Raw genomic sequence first — 24,397 nt, 5'->3', positions numbered from 1 at the left:
GGCAGGGGAGTGGTTAGGGGTGATCAAGCTGGTAGGCAGGTGAGCATTTGGGAGCCAGCAGTCCCAGATTGTGACAGGGATGTCCAACTGCCAGTTTAGGCCCGATCCCTGTGAACATCCCTCGAGGGGTCCCAGATTGGAGAGGGTGCAGGCTGGGCTGAGGTATACCCCCACACACCCCAGTGCACGAATTTCGTGCACCGGGCCTCTAGTCCTATATAATAAAAGATTAATATGCAAATTGTCCCCTCGACCGGGAGTTCAACCGCTCACTATGACATGCGCTGACCACCAAGGGCCAGTGTGAAACACGGCGGGCATCAGCGACACAACAGTAGTGGGCGGCAGTGGAGGTGCTGCTGGCCCCAATGGGCCCCGACAAGAGCAGGACCGCAGTGGGATGGTGGAGCAGATGAGTGGACGGCGCCAGGCCAAGGTGGGTATGAGTGGGGGACTGATCGTCCTGCAGATGGTGACCAGTGGCGGCTCTGACACTTCCATTACAGAGAAAGGGCAAATAGCAATATTAAAATATTTCTTCTAATTATTTTCCTTTCACTGTGCACAAATCTGTGCACTGGGCCACTAGTACTATGATAATATTCCATCTATCTAAATCTCCCCAGTAGAAAAGTAAAATCTTCGACAGCAAGAATCCCTGAAGACTTGGGAAAGGCTTTATATATATTTGGTGTTCAAGTATTTGCCAAATTAAATAAAAATTATTTCTAGAAAGTTAAGTAATTTGGCCCTACCCAGTTTAGCTCAGTAGAGAGAGTGTAGATAGGCCCTTGGACTGAAGGATCCCGGGTTGTATTCCAGTCAAGGGCACATACCTCAATTGCAGGTTCAATACGCAGTCAGGGTGTATGCAGAAGGCAACCAATCGATGTGTCTCTCTCACATAGATGTCTCTCTATCTCTGTCTCTCCACCTCTCTTGTAGTCTCTCTAAATATCAATGGAAAAATGTCCTCGTGTGGGGATTAAACAAAAAAAAGAAAAAAAGAGAAAAAGAAAATAGAAAGTTAAGTCATTTGGATTAGTATTCAACCTTTCAAAACCATGGAGAATATATATATATATATATATATATATATATATATATATATATATATATATATAAAACCCTAATATGCAAATAGACCAAACAGAACAACCAGTCGCTCTGATGTGTGTTGACCATCAGGGGGCGTGCGCAGAACATGGCGGACATCAGCAGCAGGTGGCGGAGCGCGAAACATGGTGGGCATCAGCCACGGTGGGATGGTGGAGCAGGTGTACAGGGGTGCCAGACCAAGGTGGGGCACCGGTCGCTGTCATCGGGGCGAGCCTCTGGTGGTTACTGAAAATTCTTTGCTTTTGCACCCTGCGGTCCCACCCAGTGCTCACACCCACTGCTGGCTTCAGAGCTGCCGCTCACACCCACTGCCAGTGCCCAGCACCGACCCCGATCGTTAGGCACTGTCAGCAGGTGTGAGCGGCATCTGCTGGCCCCGATCGCACCCACTGACAGTGCCAGCCCTGCTCACACCTGCTGCTGGCGCCAGCCCCAATCGCTCCGTGCAGTCAGCGGGTGCAATCGGGGCCGGCACCGTCAGCATGTGGGAGTGGCGGGAGCGGGGCTGCCGGCAGACAGGGGACTGGGGGCCACAGCAGGAGGGTCCGGGCAGGGGCGCAGAGGATGGGCTGAGACCCACCCCTGTGCCCACCACAGCCTCATGGCCCACAGATCCTTTCAAGGTCCACCAATTCGTTCACTGGGCCCCTAGTCTATACTGATATGAGAAAGATGCAAATTGACCATACCTTCGTGACACCCACCAGCCAATAAGGAGTATGCAAATTCACCCAATCAAAGATGGCAGTTTAATTTTCATACACAGGTGCTGAGCGGCCAGCGGTGGGGTGGGACGCTTGTGTTGTCGCCATGGTGACGATGCAGGCGTTCCGCACTGCCCCAGCGCTCTGGGCCTCTGGGCAGCGTGGGAAGGCAGAAAGGCGGCTCTGGGCCAGAGCGAAGGCAGAAAGGTGCCTCCAGGCCGGAGCAAAGGTGGAAAGGTGGCTCTGGCCAGAGCGAAGGTGGTGCCAGCAGCCAGGGGAAGGAAGACCCATTCTTGCACAAATCTTCGTGCATCGGGCCTCTAGTAATTCTATAAAACCAGTAGATTTTATCGTGAATATTGATCAAATCTGAAAAACTAATCAAATTTTCTTATGATTTACAATGTATTATTTCTGATTCGTCTCCTGAAATTTTTTTCAGTTATTTAATAAACTTTATTTTTTGCAACAGTTTTAGGTTCTCAGCAAAATCTGGCAGAAAGTCAAGTTCCCGTATGTCCTCTGCTCCCATAAACAGAGCCTCCCCCACTATCAGCATCCATAGTGCATTTGTTATAGTTGTGACATAAAATGACATGTCATCATCATCTAAACACTACTTACGTTGTTGTATATTCTATGGGTTTCCATAATAGTATCATATACTAGTAGTGTAGTTTCATTCCCCTAAAAATCCTCTGTGCTCCTCCCTGCCTTTCTAAACCTTGATGTCTTGTTTTTTTTACCAGTATATTGTTTTTTCTACTCTGATTTACCCTTGATGAAATGCTGATAATTCATTCAAATTCTATCTAGGGCTCTCTTGTTTGTCTTCACCCTATCACTGCAATCTTACCTACCCACATATGAAATATTGCCAATCTTTATCTCTAATCTTTTACCTTTCCCACACACTCTTCATCTCCTGTCTACATCTACAGTAATAGCCTTCCCTCTGATTTCTCTGTATCTCTTCCAGTCTTTCTCCTCTTCAATTTATTTATCCTACACTTAGCAACTTGAGTTATCTTTTCAAAATAAAAATCTGATTATATAATTTTTCTATTCAAAAGTATACAACAGCCCTGACAGGCATGGCTCAGTGGTTAGAGTACCGGCCCATGAACCAAAGGGTCCCAAGTTTGATTCTGGTCAAGGACATGTACCTGGGTTGCAGGTTCCCTGCTTCCGTTGGGGTGCATGCGTGAGGCAACTGATTGATGTGGCTCTCTCACATCGATGTTTCTTTCTCTCTCTCCTCTCTCCCCCTCCCGCCTTCCTTCTAACCCTCTCTAAAACATCCTCCAGTGAGGATTAACAAAACAAAGAGTATCCATTGGTTCATACTACACTTATTAGTATGGTACAGAACAGGGATTGGCAAAATGAAGTCCATGGGCCAAATTCAGCCCATCACATATTTTTGTAAATATATTTTTACTGGAAAACAGCATGCTCATTTATATACTAGAGGCCCGGTGAACAACATTCATGCACTCGGGGGGAGAGGGGTCCCTCAGCCCGGCCTGCGCCCTCTTGCAGTCAGGGAGCCCTTGTAGGATGTCCAACTGACGGCTTGCGGGCCTAAGCCATCAGTCGGACATGGGGGCAGCCATCTTGTGGTGGCCATCTTGTAACAATGTGGGGGTGGCCATCTTGTGGCAGCCATCTTGTGATGACATGGGGGCGGCCATCTTGTGACCATGTGGGGGTGACCATCTGTGACAACATGGGAGTGGCCATCTTGCGATGATGTGGGGGCGACCATCTTGTGACATGAGAGCGTGAGGGTCAATTTGCATATTACCTCTTTATTATATAGGATAACCTGTGGCTGCTTTTTTTAAAATTGAGTTTATTGGGGTAACATTGGTTCATAAAAACATACAGGTTTTAAGTGTACAATTTACCAAAATATCATCTGCACCCTGCATCATGCACCCATCACTGGCTGCTTTCACACCACCACAGAGATGAGTAGTTGCAACAGAGACCAAATGACCCAGAAAACCAAAAACTTTTACTATCTAACCCTTTATCCAAAAAATCCATACTCTTAGCATGGAGGGTTCAAAATAATTGGTCCATATCTTTTTTTTCCAGTCTCAACTCCCAACACAAACTTTAGGCTTTTATTATATAGCAAACAGGCAATTATCTTCTGAATAAAGCCACTATTCATTTTTCAAGAAGCTGTACTTGATACAATTGGACCTCAAAGTATCCTCTCTAATAAAATGGTAATATGCAAATTAACCATCACTCTGCTACATAAGCCACACCCACCAGCCAAGCCACGCCCACCAGCCAAACAGGGCGAGTATGCAAATTAACCCCAATCCAAGATGGCTACAGCCACAGAGAGCAAGGTTTCCTAGGTAACAGAGTAAGCCAAGCTTTCCATAGCCGTTGCAGGCCTAAGCCTCCACTCAAGCTACAAAGTTTCAATTATAGAAAGTAAACAAATTCAAACAAATGGCGGCAGAATGGAGCTTGAGAGAGCAGGCCAGGGTTGCCAGCGGCAACAGGGGAAGCAAAGCTTTCCGCACACCCTGGCCGGGCTCACCCGCTTAAGGCAACAAAGTTTCAATTGTAGAAGGTGAATTAACTGCCACAGAAATGGCTGCCGGAGCCCCAGGCTTGGCTCCACTCCAGGCTACAAAGTTTCAATTGTAGAAGATAAATAAATCCCAGATACTAGGGCCTCTGCTTGGGTTGCCAGGGGGTGTGGCCGGCCTGCAAACCAGCACAGGCCCCTCGCCCAGGCCACCCCACACCCCAAGAGAACCCCCACCCTGATCTGGGACACCCTTCAGGGCAAACCAGCTGGCCCCCACCCCTGTACCAGGCCTCTATCTTATCTAATAAAAGAGTAATATACAGATTGATCATCACTGTAACACACAATATAGCTACCCCCATGTGGTCAAAGATCCTGCCCCCATGTGGACACAAGATGGCCACCACAAGATGGCCAGCAGGAGAGGGCAGTTGGGAGGCACCCGGCCTGCAAGGGAGGGCAGTTGTGAGGGACCAGGCCTGCAAGGGAGGGCAGTTGAGAGGGACAAGGCTTGCAAGGGAGGGCAGTTGGAGGTGATAAACCCTGCAGGAGAGGGCAGTTAGGGGTGACCAGGCTGGCAGAGGAGGGAAGTTGGCGGCAAACAGGCTGGCAGGGGAGCAGTTAAGCATCAACCAGGCTGGCAGCAGAGTGGTTAGGGGGTGATCAGGCTGGCAGGCAGAAGCGGTTAGGGGCAATCAGGAAGGCAGACAGGCAAGCAGTTGGGAGTCAGCAGTCCTGGATTGTGAGAGGGATGTCCGACTGCCCGTTTAGGCCCGATCCCACCAGGAGTCCCAGTTTGGAGAGGGTACAGGCTGGGCTGAGGGACAACCCCCTGCCGTGCACGAATTTCGTGCACCGGGCTTCTAGTATTGAATAAAATTATAGTATTTACCAATTCCCACCTTATTATCCCATGTCTTATCTAAAACACACACAACAAATGTGAAAACTATGATTCTAAACATAAACCAGAGGCTGGAAACTATTTTGGAAAGTAATAGCAAATGAGCCTTATAAATATCTCCAAGCACCTAGAATGGTCAACAAGACGTTCTATTATGGCAAGTAGGAAATACATATTATTCAGTTTGCTAGGAATTTTGTGGGAGGAGCACTGGATTTGAAGCCAAACGTCAGGTCTAAGACTTAAGTTCAGATATGCAACTACAAGGGTTGCATGTGAGTTATATAATCTTTTCATCAAGATAACTCAAATACTAGATCTCTAATCTATGAGTCATTATTATCTGTATCAGTGACCCAATATCGTAATTATAAATTACATTTATGTAACATTTTAAAGCTTATAAAGTAATTCTGCAGACTTCTCATATGAGTTCATAGAAATCCTGTGAGATCTGAAGGCAAGTGTTTACTTCAATTTGTAAATGAGGAAATTAAGGCCCAAAGAAACTACATGTCTTGCCTAACATTACAGAGCCAATAAATGGCAGAGCATAGATTGAATCCAGGTCTCCTTATTATAGTTCAATAGTCTTCCCACTTTTCAATGCTGTCTAATGACATTACAGAAAATCTGCTATAAGTCTGAAATAGCAAATAATTTTAAAAATAAAAAGCAACATGTAACCCTCAATCTTTCCTCTACCTACAAGATACTGAACAAAGTCAGGGACTCTGAGTTTTACTAAATTGGGTTTTACTGCAAAGTTCACAAAGATTTAGAGTATTCTAAAATGGTCACATCTGAATTGTTAGACAACTAAACTAGTCTACTCCATGCATTCGCTATTTACAGTGGAAAAATATGTTTGTATTAAAAGTATTTTACTTTGTATGGAACTTTGAACTGGTGTCAGAAAATGTTTCTAAGCTGAAACAAAACAGACTAAGAACATCCAGAAAAACTCTTAAATACAATTAATAACAAATTGCTGTATGTTAGCCACGTGCTTTTAAAAAATTTATAAGACCACTTGAAAGAATCAAAAATCTCTCCAGGATTGAAATAGTGAATACCAGCCAGAACTGAAAAAGAAAAAAAGCAGCCCTGCAATTAATCAAGCTGGGATGACAGACAAGATAAAGCTGGTTCTAAAGTTAACAGGAAACATTGTTTTTCCCAAGGTCATGGAGTAGTTGTAAAACATCATAACTACACTGTCATCCAGTGATTACTGCTTTGTTACCAATAATACCCTCCAGCTTGCTTTACTATTTTCATTTATTACTGGAGAAAGATACCCAATTCCTAAACCGCCTTACTTAATGCTAGCACCCAACCCCTAGTTAATCCCCACTTCTCTCAATCTGCTTCAGAAGCAACCAATTCAGAACTAATCCAGGCTTCCTTCAAACCCTCCTCAGAATTCTTCATTGGGGAGCCAAATTTACATTGCTTTATCAAGAGGATGGGCATTTAAAAACTTTTCTACCACAGCTGCATGAATATAATGCTCTAGAATTAGCAGAAAGTATAATTCAGAAATATGAATTAGTGAAACTTAATCATAATCATTTGTCATAAATGCTAACAATTATTTCTCTATTTCTCAACTGGATGTCTTTCAATAAATAAGAAGTTATCATTTAAAAAGGAAGACACTTTCCTCCTTCCTCTATCCAGAGGCCTTCCAAGTTTCCTCAGGAGTATAATCCCTCACTATGAATCAATAAATCTGATTTTGTCAGACTACAGGCTTAATCCTGGTGGTCTCTGGTTGATGAAGCTTTAACAAAGAAACTAAATTACCCTACCGACCCAGCAATTTAAGACTGACAAATGCCCCTCTTGCCCCCCCTCAAAAAGAAACAACTTCTTAGCCCAAACCATAAAATCACTAAACACAAGAGACTTTCACTGCTAAGAAACATGAATAACTCAAAGAATTCTACTGAATATGTCACAGCAAACATCGGATCAATGATACTAAAAGATATAGTATTTAACCAAAGCCAGATAACTACCATATTTGCTGAGAGAAAGAGCATATCATCAACTTGGCTTCAAGCTACAGATAAAACCAAAAGTGTACAAATTGGTGATATTATCTAATTTTTAATAAAAATGAGTCACATAACTCGAGCAATTTTATCTATCGCCCATATTCTAATAATATGCTATACATAGTGTTCACAAATCCTTGTGTGATTTTCTAACTTTTAATTTTTAAACTTTAATATAGATTATATAAAAGTAGAATAGCTCCAATTCTTCTGTAAATGGCACTGAAAGATAAAATGAATTGTTTTAACCATAGATCAAACTAACTTCATATTCATAGAGGCCATTAAGCAACCCAGAGAATTTAAAGGTGCCTCATTACCAATAAGCTTTGGAAAATAGCAGGTCTAGCTATTTTAAAGAATAACTCAACACAGCTTTTCTACGCCTGCCTAATTAGGTAATGAAAGACAAAAGACATTATTACTAAAATCATGTTCCAATATGATGCCTATTGGGCCAATATGAAATGTTTTAAAATCCACTAAACAACTTCAAAACAATAAAGCAAAGTTTTCAACTTCTAAGAACCAGTAGCTAAACCCCTACCTCAAAGATAAACTTTGGAATGTGGGGGTAGGATGAAGAATGAATCAGGAAGAGGGGTGCTTTCAGCAGAAGCTTAAGACTGAATCAGAAACGTACCAGGCTGAGCCAATCACTCCTAACAAAATAACAATCTTAAGGCTTTATACACTGAGTGGCCAGATTATTATGATCTCTAAATGCATAATAATCTGGCCACTCAGTGTATGTATGTGTGTGTGTGTGCGTGTGTGTGTGTGTGTATATATATATATATATATATATATATATATATATATATATGTGTGTGTGTGTGTGTATGTGTATATATATATATATATATATGTATATATATATGTGTATACAGCAACTTAGTATTCATGCACCGGGCCTCTAATATATATATATATATATATATATTAAGCACGAATTCATGCACCGGGCCTCTAATATATATATATTAGAGGCCCGGTGCATGAATTCGTGCATGGGTGGGGTCTGGCCAACCTGGCCAGGGGAAGGGGACATGGGCAGTTGGCTGGCCTGCCTACTGGTCGAACTCCTGGTTGAGGGGACAATTTGCATATTAGCCTTTTATTATATAGGACCTACACTGAGTGGCCAGATTATTATGCGTTCAGAAATCAATAATCTGGCCACTCAGTGTACACATAAGGCAGAAAGGACCATTGTTCACAGATCAGATTTCTTACACCACACCCATAATCATCAATATCATCTTCAAATACAAAGTTTTTCAGAAAAAAAAAAAAGCTGTATTTAAAGAGGCTAAAATAATGTTGGATTAGTCTTTTTTATAAAAAAGTCACTTCATCAACATTTACCATTTTTTTAAAATCAGAAAATAGAATAATAGCATATACTAGTATGCAACCTTCTGATCGGTTAAAATGCAGTTGTCCTATAAGTAAAGGACAATAATAGACTAAGAAAATACTATGTCAACAATGGAATACTAAGCTGCTGTATAAAAGAACTCTTACCATTTGCAACAGCATGGATGGACCTGGAGAGCATTATGCTAAGCAAAATAAGCCAGTTGGAGAAAGATAAATATCACATATCACTCATTTGTGGAATTTAATGAACAACATAAACTGGTGACCAAAAATAGAGCCAGAGACTAGAAGCATCGAGCAGACCATCTAACTTCAGAGGGAAGGCAGGGGAAGGTGGGATGGGGGGTAAGAGATCAACCAAAGGATTTGTATGCATACACACAAGCATAACCAATGGACACAGGCACTAGTGGGGTGAGGGCATGTGCTGGGGGTGGAGGTGTCTGGGGAGAAGTCAATGGGTGAAAAAGGAAGCATATGTAATATTATATGCAATACTTTAAACAATAAAGAATTTTTAAAAATTAATAATGAGGAAAGGGGAAATAATGTTCATAAAAGGGCTAAACAGAAATTCTTCATTATATTTCACAGTGCAGGAGTAGGGAACGCCCGGCTCATGGGCCATATACAGCCCACGACATCATTTGGTCTGGCCTTGCCAAGGCATTAGGGGTGAGTTAATTAAGTGTTTGGCCAAAAAGAGCAGGCTAATTTTTAAGTTAATAATTTTGTATGGCCCGTGAATGATGTTATAAATATCAATGGCCCTTGCCAGAAAAAAGGTTCCCCGATGATACTAAGATTCATAATAAAATCTGTTTTATTTCAAATTGATAAACTAAAATTATTAATCCTAACTACAGGCCCGCTGCACGAAATTTGTGCACGGGTGCAGTCCCTGGGCCTGGCCGGCGATCAAAGCGCGAGTGTCTGGCGTGGAAGGGCAGGACCCAGCTAACCTCTGGGCCCTGGGCAGCACCTGGGCCCCCGGACCCTTGCGTGTCCCCCTCTGCCTGAGTCATGGCGCCTGAGTCCCACACGGAGATGTGGTGAGCGTGGCCAGATGCCGAGGGCCGGGGTGCAGTGTGGGCCTCTAGGCCACCCAGCAGCACCACACAGAAGCTGGGCAGGCAACACTCTCTCCCAGCAGCTCTCTGTGGTTCTGGCAGCTGCGGCCAGGTTCACCCAGAAGAGGCCACGCAGGTGTGGGGCGGGCTCCTCGTGGGTGTCCGGCACCTGAGTGCAGGGGCTTCCCCTGCGCGCTAGCCCTGGCGTCCTGGGGGAGGGTAGCAGGGGGAGTGAGAGCAAGCTCAGTGGACACCCCGCATTCTCACCACACTTCTGTCCCTGTCACCCCCACCCCCAGGTAGCCGGCAAGAGGTCGCAGGGCATTACCAACGCCCACCATGTTCCACACGGCCCCCCTGGTGGTCAGTGAATGTCATAGTGAGCAGTCGAACTCCTGGTCAAACGACCACCTTAGGGGACAATTTGCATATTAGGCTTTTATTATATAGGATATTAATACAATACTGATTCCAGAAATGGATACAAGGGGCTAGAAATTCATGAGCTGTATAAAACCATAATAAATGCCTTTAAAAGAGATGTGGCAGCACTTATAGCACTTACATTCATTTAATATTTAGTGAGCTCTCATAATGTAGCACAGACAAAAGATTCAGTTTATATTCCAGTTTTAATTACTTGCAGGTTTGATAAGAATCCCTTGTTCCTCTACAAATACATAAAAGTAAAGGCTTTAGATGCAGCTTGTTTCATGAACAATTATGTGACTACAAAAAGGAGGAAGGTGGTAAGTAAAGGGAAGCAGGCAATACAAAGCAAACCCTGGGCGAAAGATAAGAACTACATAAAATAAAAGAGGGAGGATGACAAATATTCCTGGCAGAAACCCAGTCACCTCAACCAAATAAAAAGTTTAAATTAAATTACTTTATTTCAATTTATATTTGCATACCATCAAGAGGCAAGTTTCCCACCTCCAAGTGAATTCTGGATTTAAGTGTGACATATAACCATACAATGGACAATAAATCAAGAGCCAATCAATGCTAAATAGAAGTTTATGGCAACACAAAAATATTAATTTGGCTACAGAGGTAATGCAAGCCTCCTGAGCTGTATGCAGTGTCAATTATAGACCGAAAATGTAAACTACAGGATGTTGCTATATGTCAAATATCCTAAAGATAAAGGGGGGAAAGCTTTAAAAACAGTGTTATTACATTAGGCCCTTGACTCAGCTTAGAAAAATAAGAATGGATATTTCTTCTTTGGGTATAATGTCAGTCCCAAACTAAAATGAATAAGCCATTGTGATGCCATTCCTTTGGATAATTTCATGAAAAGTATTTAGAATTAGGATTCTTCTATCATGATGGATAAGAACTATTATACTAGTTCTTGCAAATATTCATTTCAAACAAATATAAAACAGTTTTAAAATTACTTCTGTACTAACAAACTAGCTCAGGAGAAGAGTTGTGTCTGTGTGAAATTTTAGTAACTACTACAAAGTTTCCAAAACAAATACTAATATTTAAAGGGATTAACAAAATAACAGTAATTAGTAATTGTAGTGCAAGATCTCAAACAATACTACAAATATTAATTACATATGCTCCAGGATTTCTTTTGAGTGGCATTACATATTAATATTGTTTTGAATATGGTTCATTTTCTTCCTGATTTAATTTTGGCACAATGCAAAATCAATGTGATTAGTCAAGCAAACAACTAATGAAATGGCATGACTGGAGCTTAGACCTGTAATAATGTTAATAGACATCTTTGCTCTTACCCTATAGGAACTTGGAAATTCAACCTTGGAAAACTTAAGTGTACATATATTTAAAGTATTACGGTAGTTAGTCTAGAGAATGGAATCTAGGAATTAACTCCCAAATTTCATCCCCATGCTCCCTCACATCCATTTCATTTAATTACTAAAAAGCATTGCTGATTAACTGCATAAAGAATGGGAACATTTGAATAAATAGTCTAATATAGTGGAGAGTCCAGAAAAGCTCAGAATTATATTGTTTTTGACGGAAGACAATTGTAAAACTTTCATTGGAAGGAAGTGTCACAATGTGATCTTTAAAGTAAGTTACAAAATCAAAATAGAAAAATCTAAATGTAGTGTCTAAGTACGAAAATTGGAAACAGTCTAAGTTAAATTTGTAAAATGAATCATTAGTCAATAGATTATTACCAAATTATACTCCTATCCAGAGAGCTGCTTACTGGTTCCTGTATTGTTCTGGATCTACACTATCCAATACAGTAACCATTAGCCATATGTGGTTATTGCATACTAAATTACTCAAACTTCCGAAAATTAAAAATTTAATTCCTCAGATACTATAGCCACATGTGACTAGAGGCTACTTTTTTTGGATACCATGTTATAGGATAGAACATCTCCATTATCACAAAGTTCTAGTGGGTAGCACTATTCTACATAAAATACAGTTAAAATGAGCCCCAAGAAATAACGTATAATTCCAAATATACTGGATAAAATAAATGAGACATTATCTATTTATGTTTTAAAATATCAATGCTAAGTAGGAAGAAAAGGACACATCCTCAAACTGATAAAGGACATCTAATCATAATGAATGGTGAAAGATTGTCTGCTTTACCCCAAAGGTCAAGAACAAGGCAAGGATGTCCAGTCTCACCACTTCAAATCACCATTGTACTTGAGGCACTAGCACTTCAATAGTACAACCTTATTATCCAATGTCACCCCAATAAATTTAATAAAAAGAAAAAAAATTTAGGCCCCAGTCACTGGTCTGCCACTGAGGAGCAGCAACTTCTCATAAGCCCCCCTAGCTTGACATTCTGAGCCGCAGCCTTCTTTCTGCAGGCAGCTTCTGCCCAGGAAAAGGAATCCTATGTATGTCCACTATCCAGAACCTCACTCTTTCAACCCCTTTGCTGATAACCGTAAGGGTGATGATCTACTTTCTGCTGGCACTGAGTATTACATATATCCATATAAGAATTCAACAGAAAAACAGCAGGAAGACCCTTACTACTGTAAGACTGTGTGTAAGGCAAGTTTATGCCAGTCACATACTTTCCTGAACTTTGGGTTTTACTGCGGTAAATAAGGGTTTACAACCCAGCTTCCCAAATCTGTGCCCAGAAAATTTTCAGAATGTTACACATCAGGTTTGGAAATGCTCCCCATAAGGTGATTCACAATGCCATATTAGCATATGAAAGACTCTGAATAGACCTACACACATATTTTTTAAACTCAGTGATTTACTTGATCAAGGAACTCTTTCATCTAGTAGTGTTGTTGCCCGGCCAGTGTGCATCAGCAATTGAGCATGGACCCATGAACCTGGCGGCCACAGTTCAATTCATGGTCAGGGCAAGAGTTAGGGTTGCAGACTCCATCCCCAGTAGGGGGCGTGCAGGAGGCAGCCAATCACTGATTCTCTCTCATCATTGATGTTTCTATCTATCATTCTCCCTTCCTCTCTGGAATCAATAAAAAATATTTTTTAAAGTTACTTCAAGATTGACTGATTTAAAAGTAACTGTGGAGAACTGTACTCACAATGAGAAAACTGTCTCAAATAAAAATCTGAAATGACTGCATATTTATCTTGCTTATTTTCTTAGTCAACTCCACTGAGTTTTCATCAAGGTCTGCTCTCTAAATATCCTAAACTTAAGGATCTTGGCTAATATACAGTAGTCCCCCCTTATCTGCAGTTTTACCGTATTTTGTAGTTACCTGCAGTCACCCACCGTCTGAAAATATTGAATGGAAAATTCCAGAAATAAACAATTCAGAAGTTTAAAATTAAGTGATGTTTGAGTACTGTGATAAAGTTTCTCGCCATCCTGCCCCATCCTGCCAGGGGCATGAAACATGACTTTGTCCAGTGTATCCACACTATATACACTCCCCTGCTACTTACTAGTCATTTAGTAGCCGTCTAGGTTATCAGATGGACTGTCCTGGTATCACAGCGTCTGTTTTCAAGTAACCCTTATTTTACTTAATAATGCTCCCAAAGTACAAGAGTGGTGATGCTAGCAATTCAGAGATGCCAAAGAGAAACCATAAAGTGCTTCCTTTAGTTGAAAAGCTATGTATGTATAGGGGAAAAAAACAGAGTATATGTGTGTGTGTGTGTGTGTGTGTGTGTGTGTTGCAATACTACCTGCAGTTTCAGGTATTTACTTGGGTCTTGGAACATATCCCCCATAGATGGGGCAGGGGAGGAGGGAGCATGGGGAACTACTATTCTACATGAAAATACATCTTGACTGACTTATATCTATTGTAATAGCTCCTCCCCAAATAACATGGTAGATTTAACCCTTTGCACTCGCTTGCTTTTTTCTCGATTCCTTTATTCTACTCGGGATTTAATTTTTTAAATACCCCAGATTTTACAAAGTGCGGCATTAGAATAAAAAACTAGAGTTTCTCTTCATACAAACTTATTTATTTGGATTTTTTTATATTTCAAATTATTGATACATTCAAAGAGTATAAAAAGAGCTGCTACCGATGCTGTGTCGAGTCACACTCGACATCTGAGTGCAAAAGGTTAAGATTGTGAAAGCATCAATGCCAGGGACACTAAAATTCCTTAGCAATTACTATAAGAGTAACAAAGTGATCTAAGTCAGAATGTAAAATGCTTACTCTACAAAACCAGCAAAAGTTTGAATGTATATGAGTGCCGAGAACCAATTCCAGCATGTAATAATTAGAAGAGTTCCATCAAAAGGTTAATGGGACTTGGGGGGCTCAACAAGGGTGAGCCACATATGTAATTTACCTGTTGGAAATGGCTAAAAGGCACTTCCCCCAAACCTGAATAGGATTGTTAGCTGCCAGACAGCTCAGAGCATTTTATTGCCTCCTGTTGGCCAAACACCTGAACAGCTGTAGGCTATTCCCCAAACTGATAATGCTTCTGTACTCTATCCTTTGATACCTTACCCTTTGAAGTGTATATTCCCACCTTGCCTTGGGACAAATTGTGTTAGAATAAAAGCACAGGTCCTTGGTCAAGGTAAGAGTCTTTCAGTTCCTTTCAGCTGAAGCTCCTCTGACCCCCAATGCCTTTCAAAATTATCTTTCCTCTCCGGACTCTTTAATCATCTACGCATCAGCCCCTTTCTCCAGAATGCTGAACCCTTTGTAAGGCTGGGAAAAGAACCCTGGCATATGAGTAGTTAAAAGAATTCTTAACAAAATGGATAAAGGACTTAAACATAAGACGGGAAACCATAAAAATACTAGAGGAATCCACAGGCAGCAAAATCTCAGACATATGCCAAAGCAATTTCTTCACCAATTCCACACCTAGGGCAATGGAAACTAAAGAGAAAATAAACAAATGGGACTACATCAAAATAAAAAGCTTTTGCACAGCATCAACAAAACAACAAGAAAGCCCACTGCATGGGAGAACATATTTGCCAATGTTATCACCGATAAGGGTTTAATCTCCAACATTTACAGGGAACTCATACAACTTAACAAAAGAAAGATAAACAACCCAATCAAAAAATGGGCAACAAACCTAAATAGACACTTTTCGAAAGAAGACATAAGAAAGGCCAAGAGACATATGAAAACATGCTCAAAGTCACTAATCATTGGAGAGATGCAAATCAAAAAGACAATGAGGTACCATCTCACACCTGTCAGAATGGCTATCATCAACAAATCAACAAATGACAAGTGCTGGCCAGGATGCGAAGAAAAAGGAACCCTCGTGCACTGCTGGTGGGAACGTAGACTGGTGCAGCCACTGTGGAGAACAGTATGGAGTTTCCTCAGAAAACTAAAAATGGAACTCCCATTTGACCCAGTGATCCAACTTCTAGGAATATATCCCAAGAAACTAGAAACACCAATCAGAAAAGATATATGTACCCTTATGTTCATAGCGGCACAATTTACCATAGCTAAGATTTGAAAACAGCCTAAGTGCCCATCAGCAGATGAGTGGATTAAAAAACCGTGGTACATTTATACAATGGAATACTACACTGTGGTAAAAAAGAAGGAATTCTTACTATTTGCAACAGCATGGATGGAACTGGAGAGCATTATGCTAAGCGAAATAAGCCAGTCAGAGCAAGATAAATATCACATGTTCTCACTCATTTGTGGAATATAATAAACCACATAAACTGATGAACAAAAACAGATCCAGAGACAGAGAAGCATCGATCAGACCATCAAACCTCAGAGGGAAGGTAGGGGACGGTGGGGGTAAGGAGGAGAGATCAACCAAAGGACTTGTATGCACACACATAAGCCTAACCAATGGACACAGACACCAGGGGTGTGAGGGTATGAGTGGGGAGGGGAGCAACAGGGTGATAAGGATACATATGTAACACCTTAATCAATAAAGAAAAAATATTTTTAAAAAGAATTCTTAGAAAGGGAAGGAAAGAAAGACGGTTACTCTTCAATTCTTCACGTGTGATGACTGAAAATGTTGATATTGTGGCTAAAAATATAACTTTTGAACAAAAATAAATGAATGAATAATAAAATATATTCCAATTAAATTTAATAACTTAATTATGAATAAAAGTGAATAACGAAAAACACTGGAGGGTAAAAGCCTGCCCAGGAAAATAAAAAAAAAAAATGTTTAACACGCTAGGTCCAATTAGACCCAACCCAATTTTCTACTTTTCCCAGTAATATCTAGGCTATGAAAAATTGTTAGCAATATACATCAAAGTATCCAATTTACTTTAATAAACCTTATGAATCTTTATCAATGATTTGTCTAATTATATTTTAAAATTATCTCTAGCCTAAATTTATTTAATCTCTTAGGGTAAATAAGTTCTAAAAGCTAGTATACCTTTTAAAAAGTATTCTTATTTTTCAACTTGAATTTAAGGACTATTCTCTAGGCACTGTATAAAATAATTTTTTAAAAGAGAGAAAATACGGAAGAAGAGTGACAGTTCCTCACCCAGCTACTTTGTTTTACACATTCTTTAAAATTTAACTTTATTATAAATGGTTCTGCGGCTAGGCCTCCTTGGGAACCACTACTAATATTTCTTCACAGTAGTCACCAGAGAAAACTCAGAAATATTCTAAATAGGACATGTGACTTTCAGGAAATTTTTATTACCTTCTGAAAGCTATATTTACATAGATCCCTGTAAAATCGTTGAGTTCAACAAATAGATATGTAAATAGTCATCCATATGGTTAAAAATGCCTGAAGATATAAAAATGCTTCTGCTAGGAAGGAAGGAGGGAAGAAGGGAGGGAGGGATGGGGGGTGGGATGGAGAAAGGGAAGGGAGGAAGGAAGGAAAAAAGGAAGGGAGGGAGGGAGGGAAGGAAGGCAAGAAAGAAAGGAAAATATGAGCTAACCTTTTACAAAACTATGATTAAATTTGCTTTAGGTAAAAATGATTTAAAAAATGTGGAACCACCATGAAATTCAAGAATGTAAACAGTTTGTTTATACTTCAAATTTAATTCTCGTACCTATTATTGGCTTTATAATGAGTTTAGGAAGGAACAAATCAAAAATATGTTTATAACTCACATGGACATTACTCACCCACATTTGGAGGTTTCATATAATTTACAGGTAGTTCTGGAGGTCTGCCTCTATGTAGAGCTGCAAAAGCGGACCCATTCCATAGTGTACTCTTACAGTCTATACAAAAAGATTCAAAGGTTAGTCAAGGAGGAGAACAGTGTTTTGGTTTTTTGGTTTTAACTGCACTTCTGAGGCAAATGTCTAATTTTAATTTAATTTGTTAAAATATATTTCTTCCTAAGGTGGAGGGGGTCAATGGGGAAAAAAGGGGACATCTGTAATACTTTCAAGAATAAAGATAAATTTTGGAAAATAGATTTTGTAATTGCTAAAGCCAAAATAAAAATATAATGCATGTATTTAATTATGTTTTAAACCACATACATTATGACTAGTGAATACCAGTACCTTAATATATCATCAGGGTATTTTATTTCTGTGCAGATCTAGAACTGAAGTTTTTAGTACACATATATTTGAATCTCATGTAAATATCATGAGATTAATAAGGTTTTGTTTACATTGGTCCTTCTTGCCTTTAAGTTTATACATATCTACTTATACAAAACAATATAAGTAAGGATAAAACTACATACATGTATGCCAGATTAAATTCAGAAACATTTGTTCTCAGTGAATGCTCATGTTATGCAGTGTCTTCCAGTTGTGCCATAATAGGTAAATGCATATCACATGATAACTGACTATAAATAATCGTGTTTTTTGTCTGCCTTTTATGCTTATATCAAAAGACTAAAGCACATAATAAATATTTCTAATTCAACTTTGAAACAAAATATTCTACTACTCTCTTAAAAGCCTCAAATTAACTTTATTGAAGAATTTCCTTAAATTATAAAATAAGATGTTTAAACACTGGTATCATTTATGCAACTATTTATACTTGTATATTAGGATCTTAAACAACATTATGCTAATAATACAAAACACAAATAAATTGGTTGCTAGACCTGAAGTATTTATCACACTAAGAGGTATCCTTAACATGTAATTTCATATGTCTATGTTCATAAAACACTATTTTATATATTTTATATATTAGGGTTCCATGTAAAAATTTAGGAAAAATATGTAAAAGACTGAAAAAAAAAACAGTGGGAGAGAAACTGTATTGAACAGGTACTGATGGGTTGATATGCTTGCTTAACTGTATTTTTTAAATATACAATATTATTTGTCAATTTTTATACCTCAATAAAGCTGAGGAATAAAACCCCTTAAGCCCTCTAGCACGTTTTCGATCATTTAAACAATTAACAGCCTCTGGCCCTGTAGATCAGTTGGTTAGAGTGTTGTCCTGATATGCCAAGGTTGTGGGTTTGATCTGGGGTCCGAATCAACCAATGAATACGTAAATATTTGAAACAACAAATTTATTTATTTCTCTATCTCTCTCCCCACTTGCTCTCTTTCTAAAAATCAATAATAGTAATGTATTTGAAGTATATATGTATCAACTCTCAGAAAATAAAAAGAGTTAATACCAGAAAGAGCCAAATAATACGAAAAAAATAAACAATGGACCTACAGAAAGGAACTTCTAAAATTAAAAAGTAATTTTAAAAATTGCCCTGGCTGGTGTTGCTCAGATGGATGGGCATTGACCCATGCAGTAAAAGGTTACCAGTTCGATTTCCGGTCAGGGTACGTGCCTGGGTTGCAGACTAAATCCCCGGTAAGGGGTGTGTAGGAGGCAGCAGATTGATGATCCCCTCTCACAGCAGTGTTTGTTTTTTTCTCTCAAAAAAAAAAATCAATTTTAAAAATACTTAAAAAATAATAATTTTTAAAAATAAATATTTTTAATTCTATTTTCCATAACATAATTTCATTTACTTGTTATAAAATATTCTATGTGATTAGGATGATATCAAGACTCATAAATATTAAAAACATTGAAATATAGTTTATACTATACTAATCAGAGCAGCAATCTTTTAAGATCTCTATTCCAGAGTATTACAGAGATTTTATATCCTTTACCTCTATTGCTTTACAAAAAAGGACTCCTTTTAGGTCTCTAAAAACTTATTTGTACTAGAAAAATTTGGTACTTAGAAAAGCATGCAAACATTTACTTAACTTAAAAATATGCTGTTCTCCACTCACAACTCAGAAAACAGAAAATCTTACCTTTGGCATCCCGTAACAGAGACTGCCGACCAACACCGAGCAATGTCTGTACCCCAGGAACACTCTGAGGGATCTCCTTATCTAGTATGGGACCAATCCGCTCACAAATTTTAAGGAGGTAGTCTGGAGGAATGTGTGCATTGGCTGCCACCTAAAAACCATAAATAAAATACAGGAAAACAAATTTGTTTTAAAAACATTAATCTATTCCATTACAAAACTGTTCTATCATGAAACAAAGTCCAATTTTAAGTACATTAAATTTTAAGAATAATATTTTGAATATTTAATATGTAAACAAAATATAAGAAACAGCTACAAAATTTTAAATAGTATAATTTAAATAATATTATATTTATAGGACACAGCACTCTAGTACTTGATTTATCCGGTAGTAATGAACTGTTCAAAAATCAGAGGATATAGATTCTATTTAAATGATAAGAATGAAAAAAAAGGTATTAGTTGGAGGGAAAACCAACATGGTGGAGGGCAGAACTGGGGTGAGGGGAATTGCCACTGACTCAGCGTGCCCTGAATGACTGGTGCCTTGAGCTAATGCACCCAGTCCTGCCACTGGGACCCAACACCCCAAGATGCACAGACCTACCACCACTAAGCATTGTGCCTGGCCCAGTGCCTCTGGACAAATGGCACTGCCATCTGGCAACCGGCCAGTAGCCATGACTGGACACTCCCCCCCCCCCCCCCCCCAGATACATGGGCCTGCCTCCTTGGTGACCAGGGATCCCAAAAAAGGAACTAAATAAAATTGATGTAAGCAATTTGTGAGATAAAGAATTCAAAGTAATGGCTATAAGGATGCTCAAACAACTTAGTGAGAACTATAAGGAAATTAATGAGATCTATAAGGAACTTTTTAAAAAGCATGAAAAATGAGGTTGAAACCCTGAATCACAATCAATTAGAAATGAAGAATGACAGAGCTGAAATAAAGAATACACTGCAAGGATTCAACAGTAGACTAGAAGAAGCTGAGAACTGAATCAACATATTAGAAGACAATGTAAGAAAAAACACCCATTCAGAGCAGCAATTGGGAAAAAAAAAAAACTTAACAAGCAGGAAAGTTTAAGGGAGCCATGGTATAACATGAACCCTAATGACATCCACATCAAAAGGATCCCAGAAGGAGAAGAATCTGAGCAAGGAATAGAGAACTTGTTTGAAGAAATAATGACAGAAAACATTACCTGGTGAAAAAAAAGTCATACAAGCACAGGAAACACAGAGTCCCAATCAAGATGAATCCCAAAAGACCCACCATAAGACACATCATAATTAAATGCAAACATTAAAGAGAAAGAATCTTAAAGGCCGTAAGAGAGATACAAAGTAGTTCCCATTAGACTGTCAACTGATTTCTCAATATAAACACATCAGTCAACCAGGAAGTGGCAGTACATATACAAAATAATGAAAAGCAAGGGACTGAGGCCAACACTACTCTATTCAGCTAGGATATCATTCAAAATTAAAGGTGAAATAAGGAGGTTCACAGACAAAAACAAAAAACTAAATGACTTTATTAGACCAAACCAGCAGTGCAAGAAGTGCAAAAAGGACTATTGTAAGAAGAAGAAATAGAGAGAGAGGGAGGAACACAGGCATACAGAATAAAAATAGCAACAAATAAGTACCTATCAAAAATAACCTTAGCCCTGACTGGTTTGGCTCAGTGGATAGAGCATTGGCCTGCGGACTGAAGGGTCCCAGGTTCGATTCCAGTCAAGGGCATGTACCTTGGTTGCGGGCACATCCCCAGTGGGGAGTGTGCAGGAGGCAGCTGATCGATGTTTCTCTCTCAGTGATGTTTCTAACTCTCTATCCCTCTCCCTTCCTCTCTGTAAAAAATCAATAAAATATATTTTTTAAAAATAACCTTAAATGCAAATGGCTTAAATGCTCCAATCAAAAGACATCAGGTAGCTGAATGGATAAGAAAACATGAATTATATATATGCTATCTACAAGAGACCCATCTCAGTAAAAAAGACTCACAGAGAATGAAAGTGAAGGGATGAAAAAAAATTTTAGGCAAATGGAAATGAAAAAAACAAAACAAAACAAAAAACGGGTAGCAATACTCAAATCTGACAAAGAAACTTCAAAATGAAGGCCATAAAAGAGACAATGAAGGCCACTTCATAATACTAAAGGGATCAATACCAAAAGAGGATATAAATCTGGTAAACATACCAGTATATGCACCCCATACAGGAGCAAACAAACATATAAAAAAACTTCTGGAGGATTTTAAGGGAAAGATGGACAGCAAAATAATCCTAATAGGGGACTTTATCACCCTACTGATATCACTGGATAGATCTGAGAGACAAAAAAAAAAAAATCAACAAGGACCCTAAATGACACACAAGACTAGATGGAATTAATTGACATTTACAGAACATTTCACCACAAAGCTACAGAATATACATTCTTCTCAAGTGCACATGGTTCTTTCTATAAAACAGATCACATGTTAAGACACAAAATCTCTACAAGTTCAAGATTTAAATCATATCAACCATCTTCTTGGATCACAATGGCATGAAACTACAGAACAATTACAATAAAAACACTCAGAAACATTCAAACACATTAAGGCTAAACAACATGTTATTAAACAATGAATGAGTTACCAATGAGATCAATGAAGAAATCAAAAACTTCCTGGAAACAAATAAAAGTTAATACACAACAAGCCAAAATCTATGGGACACAGCAAAAGCAGTCTTGAAAGGGAAGTTCATAGCACTAAAAGCCTACCTCAAGAAACAAGAAAAACTTCTAATAAACTATCTAACCCTACAATGTAAAGAATTAGAAAGAAAATGACAAGAAAAGCCCAGAGTAAGTAGAAGGACGGAAATAATAAAGATCAGAGAGGAAATAAATGACAGAGACTAAAAAGCATACCAAAAACAATCAATGAAACGAAGAGCTGGTTCTCTGAAAAAATAAACAAGATTGATGAACCTTTAGCCAGACTCATTAAGAAACAAATACAGAAGAGCAAAATTAACTCAGAAACAAAAGAGGTGAAGTAACAACTGACACGACAGAGATACAAAGGATTGTCAGAAAATACTATGAACAACTATATGCCAACAAGCTGGACAACCTGGAAGGAATGGACAAATTACTAGAAAAATACAACCTTACGAAACTGAAACAGGAAGAATCAGAAAACTTGACTAGGTTGATAACAACTGGTGAAATTGAAGCAGTAATAAAAAACTCCCAGTAAACAATAGCCCTGGCCAAGACAGCTTAACAGGGGAGTTTTATCAGATATTCAAAAAGAATTATAACACCTATTCTCAACCTATTCCAAAAATAAACCAAGAGGAAGAAAAACTTCTAAGTTTTTTTTTCAGGAGGCCAGCATTATGTTAATTCCAAAAACAGATAAAACTATAAAGAAAGAGAATTACACTACCATATCTTTAATGAACATAGAGAATAAAATCCTCAATAAAATATTAGCAAATTGGATACAGCAATATATTAAAAAGATCATACACCATGACCAAGTTGTATTTATTGCAGAGATGCAAGGCTGGCACAATATTCGCAAATCAGTAAATGTGATACATCACATAAACAAATTGGAAAACAAAAACCACATGATGATATCAATTGACGCAGAAAAAGAGATGAAATCCAAGACCCATTTTTCTTTTAAATTTTTTATTGATTTCAGAAAGTAAGGGAGAGGGAGATAGAAACATCAATGATGAGAGAGCCTCCTGCATGCCCCACAATGGGGATTGAGCTCACAACCCGGGCATGAGCCCTGACCGGGAATTGAACCAAGACCTTCCTGGTTCATAGGTTGACATTCAATCACTTAAACATGTTGACTGGGCACCAAAACCCATTTTTTATAAAAACTATCAGTAAAGTGGAAATAGAGGGATCATACCTGAACATATTAAAGGCTACATGTGACAAATCTACAGCCAACATCATATTCAATGTGCAAAAACTAAAACCATTTCCCCTAATAACAGGAACAAGACAGGGATATCCCCTTTCACCACTTTTATTTAACGTAGTACTGGAATCCCTAGCCATAGCAATCAGACAAAAGAAGAAATAAAAGGTATCCAAATTGGAAAAGAAGTAAAACTATCATTATTCACAGATGACATGATATTATACACAGAAAACATCTTAAAACCATTTCACAGACCTAGAACAAACTCTCCAAAAATTTACATGGAACCAAAAAAGACACCAAATAGCTTCTGCAATCTTGAGAAACAAGAACAAAGTTGGAGGGATCACAATACTGGATATCAAGTTATAATACAAAGCCAGTGTAATTAAAACAGCCTGGTACTGGCACAAGAACAGGCATACAGATAAATGGAACAGAAAAGAAAACCAGATATCAAGGGAAGAGCATACAGTGGAGTAAAGACAGTCTCTTCAGTAAATGGTGTTGGGATAATTAGACAAGTACATGTAAAAAAATGAAACTAAGCCAACAACTTACACCAAACACAAGAATAAACTCAAAATGGATAAAATATTTAATAAAGCACTCATATAACTTAAGGAAGACAAACAACCCAATTAAAAAATTGGCACCAAACCTGAATAGACACTTTTCCAGAGAGGACATACAAATGGCCAAGATACATATGAAAAGATGCTCTATGTGACTAATCATCAGAGCGATGCACATTAAAATGAAAATGAGGTATCAACTCACACCTGTCAGAATGGCTACCATCAACAAATAAGTACTGGCAAGGATATGGAGAAAAAGGAATTCTCGTACACTGCTGGTGGGAATGCAGACTGGTGCAGCCACTATGGAAAACAGTGTGGAGTTTCCTCAAGAAAATTAAATATGGAACTGCCATTTGA

General features: G+C 38.8%; 1 protein-coding gene across 1 annotated transcript in view; it reads right to left on the bottom strand.

Moving 5' to 3' along the window:
• The window catches only part of BRWD3 (bromodomain and WD repeat domain containing 3), a 178,121-nt gene that overhangs the window by 131,407 nt on the left and 22,317 nt on the right, over positions 1–24,397 (bottom strand). Inside the window, exons 5-6 of the mRNA XM_079765731.1 lie at positions 19,496–19,646; positions 17,360–17,458 (exon numbers count right to left, since the gene is read on the bottom strand). Coding sequence (XP_079621857.1) covers positions 17,360–17,458; positions 19,496–19,646 — 250 coding nt within the window. The remainder of the gene's footprint in view (positions 1–17,359; positions 17,459–19,495; positions 19,647–24,397) is intronic.

This window comes from Cnephaeus nilssonii (assembly GCF_951640355.1).
Source record: "Cnephaeus nilssonii genome assembly, chromosome: X".
In the NCBI taxonomy this organism is placed as follows: domain Eukaryota; kingdom Metazoa; phylum Chordata; class Mammalia; order Chiroptera; family Vespertilionidae; genus Cnephaeus; species Cnephaeus nilssonii.
Note: the sequence above shows the minus strand (reverse complement) of the source record. Positions and strands in the feature narration are given on the sequence as shown.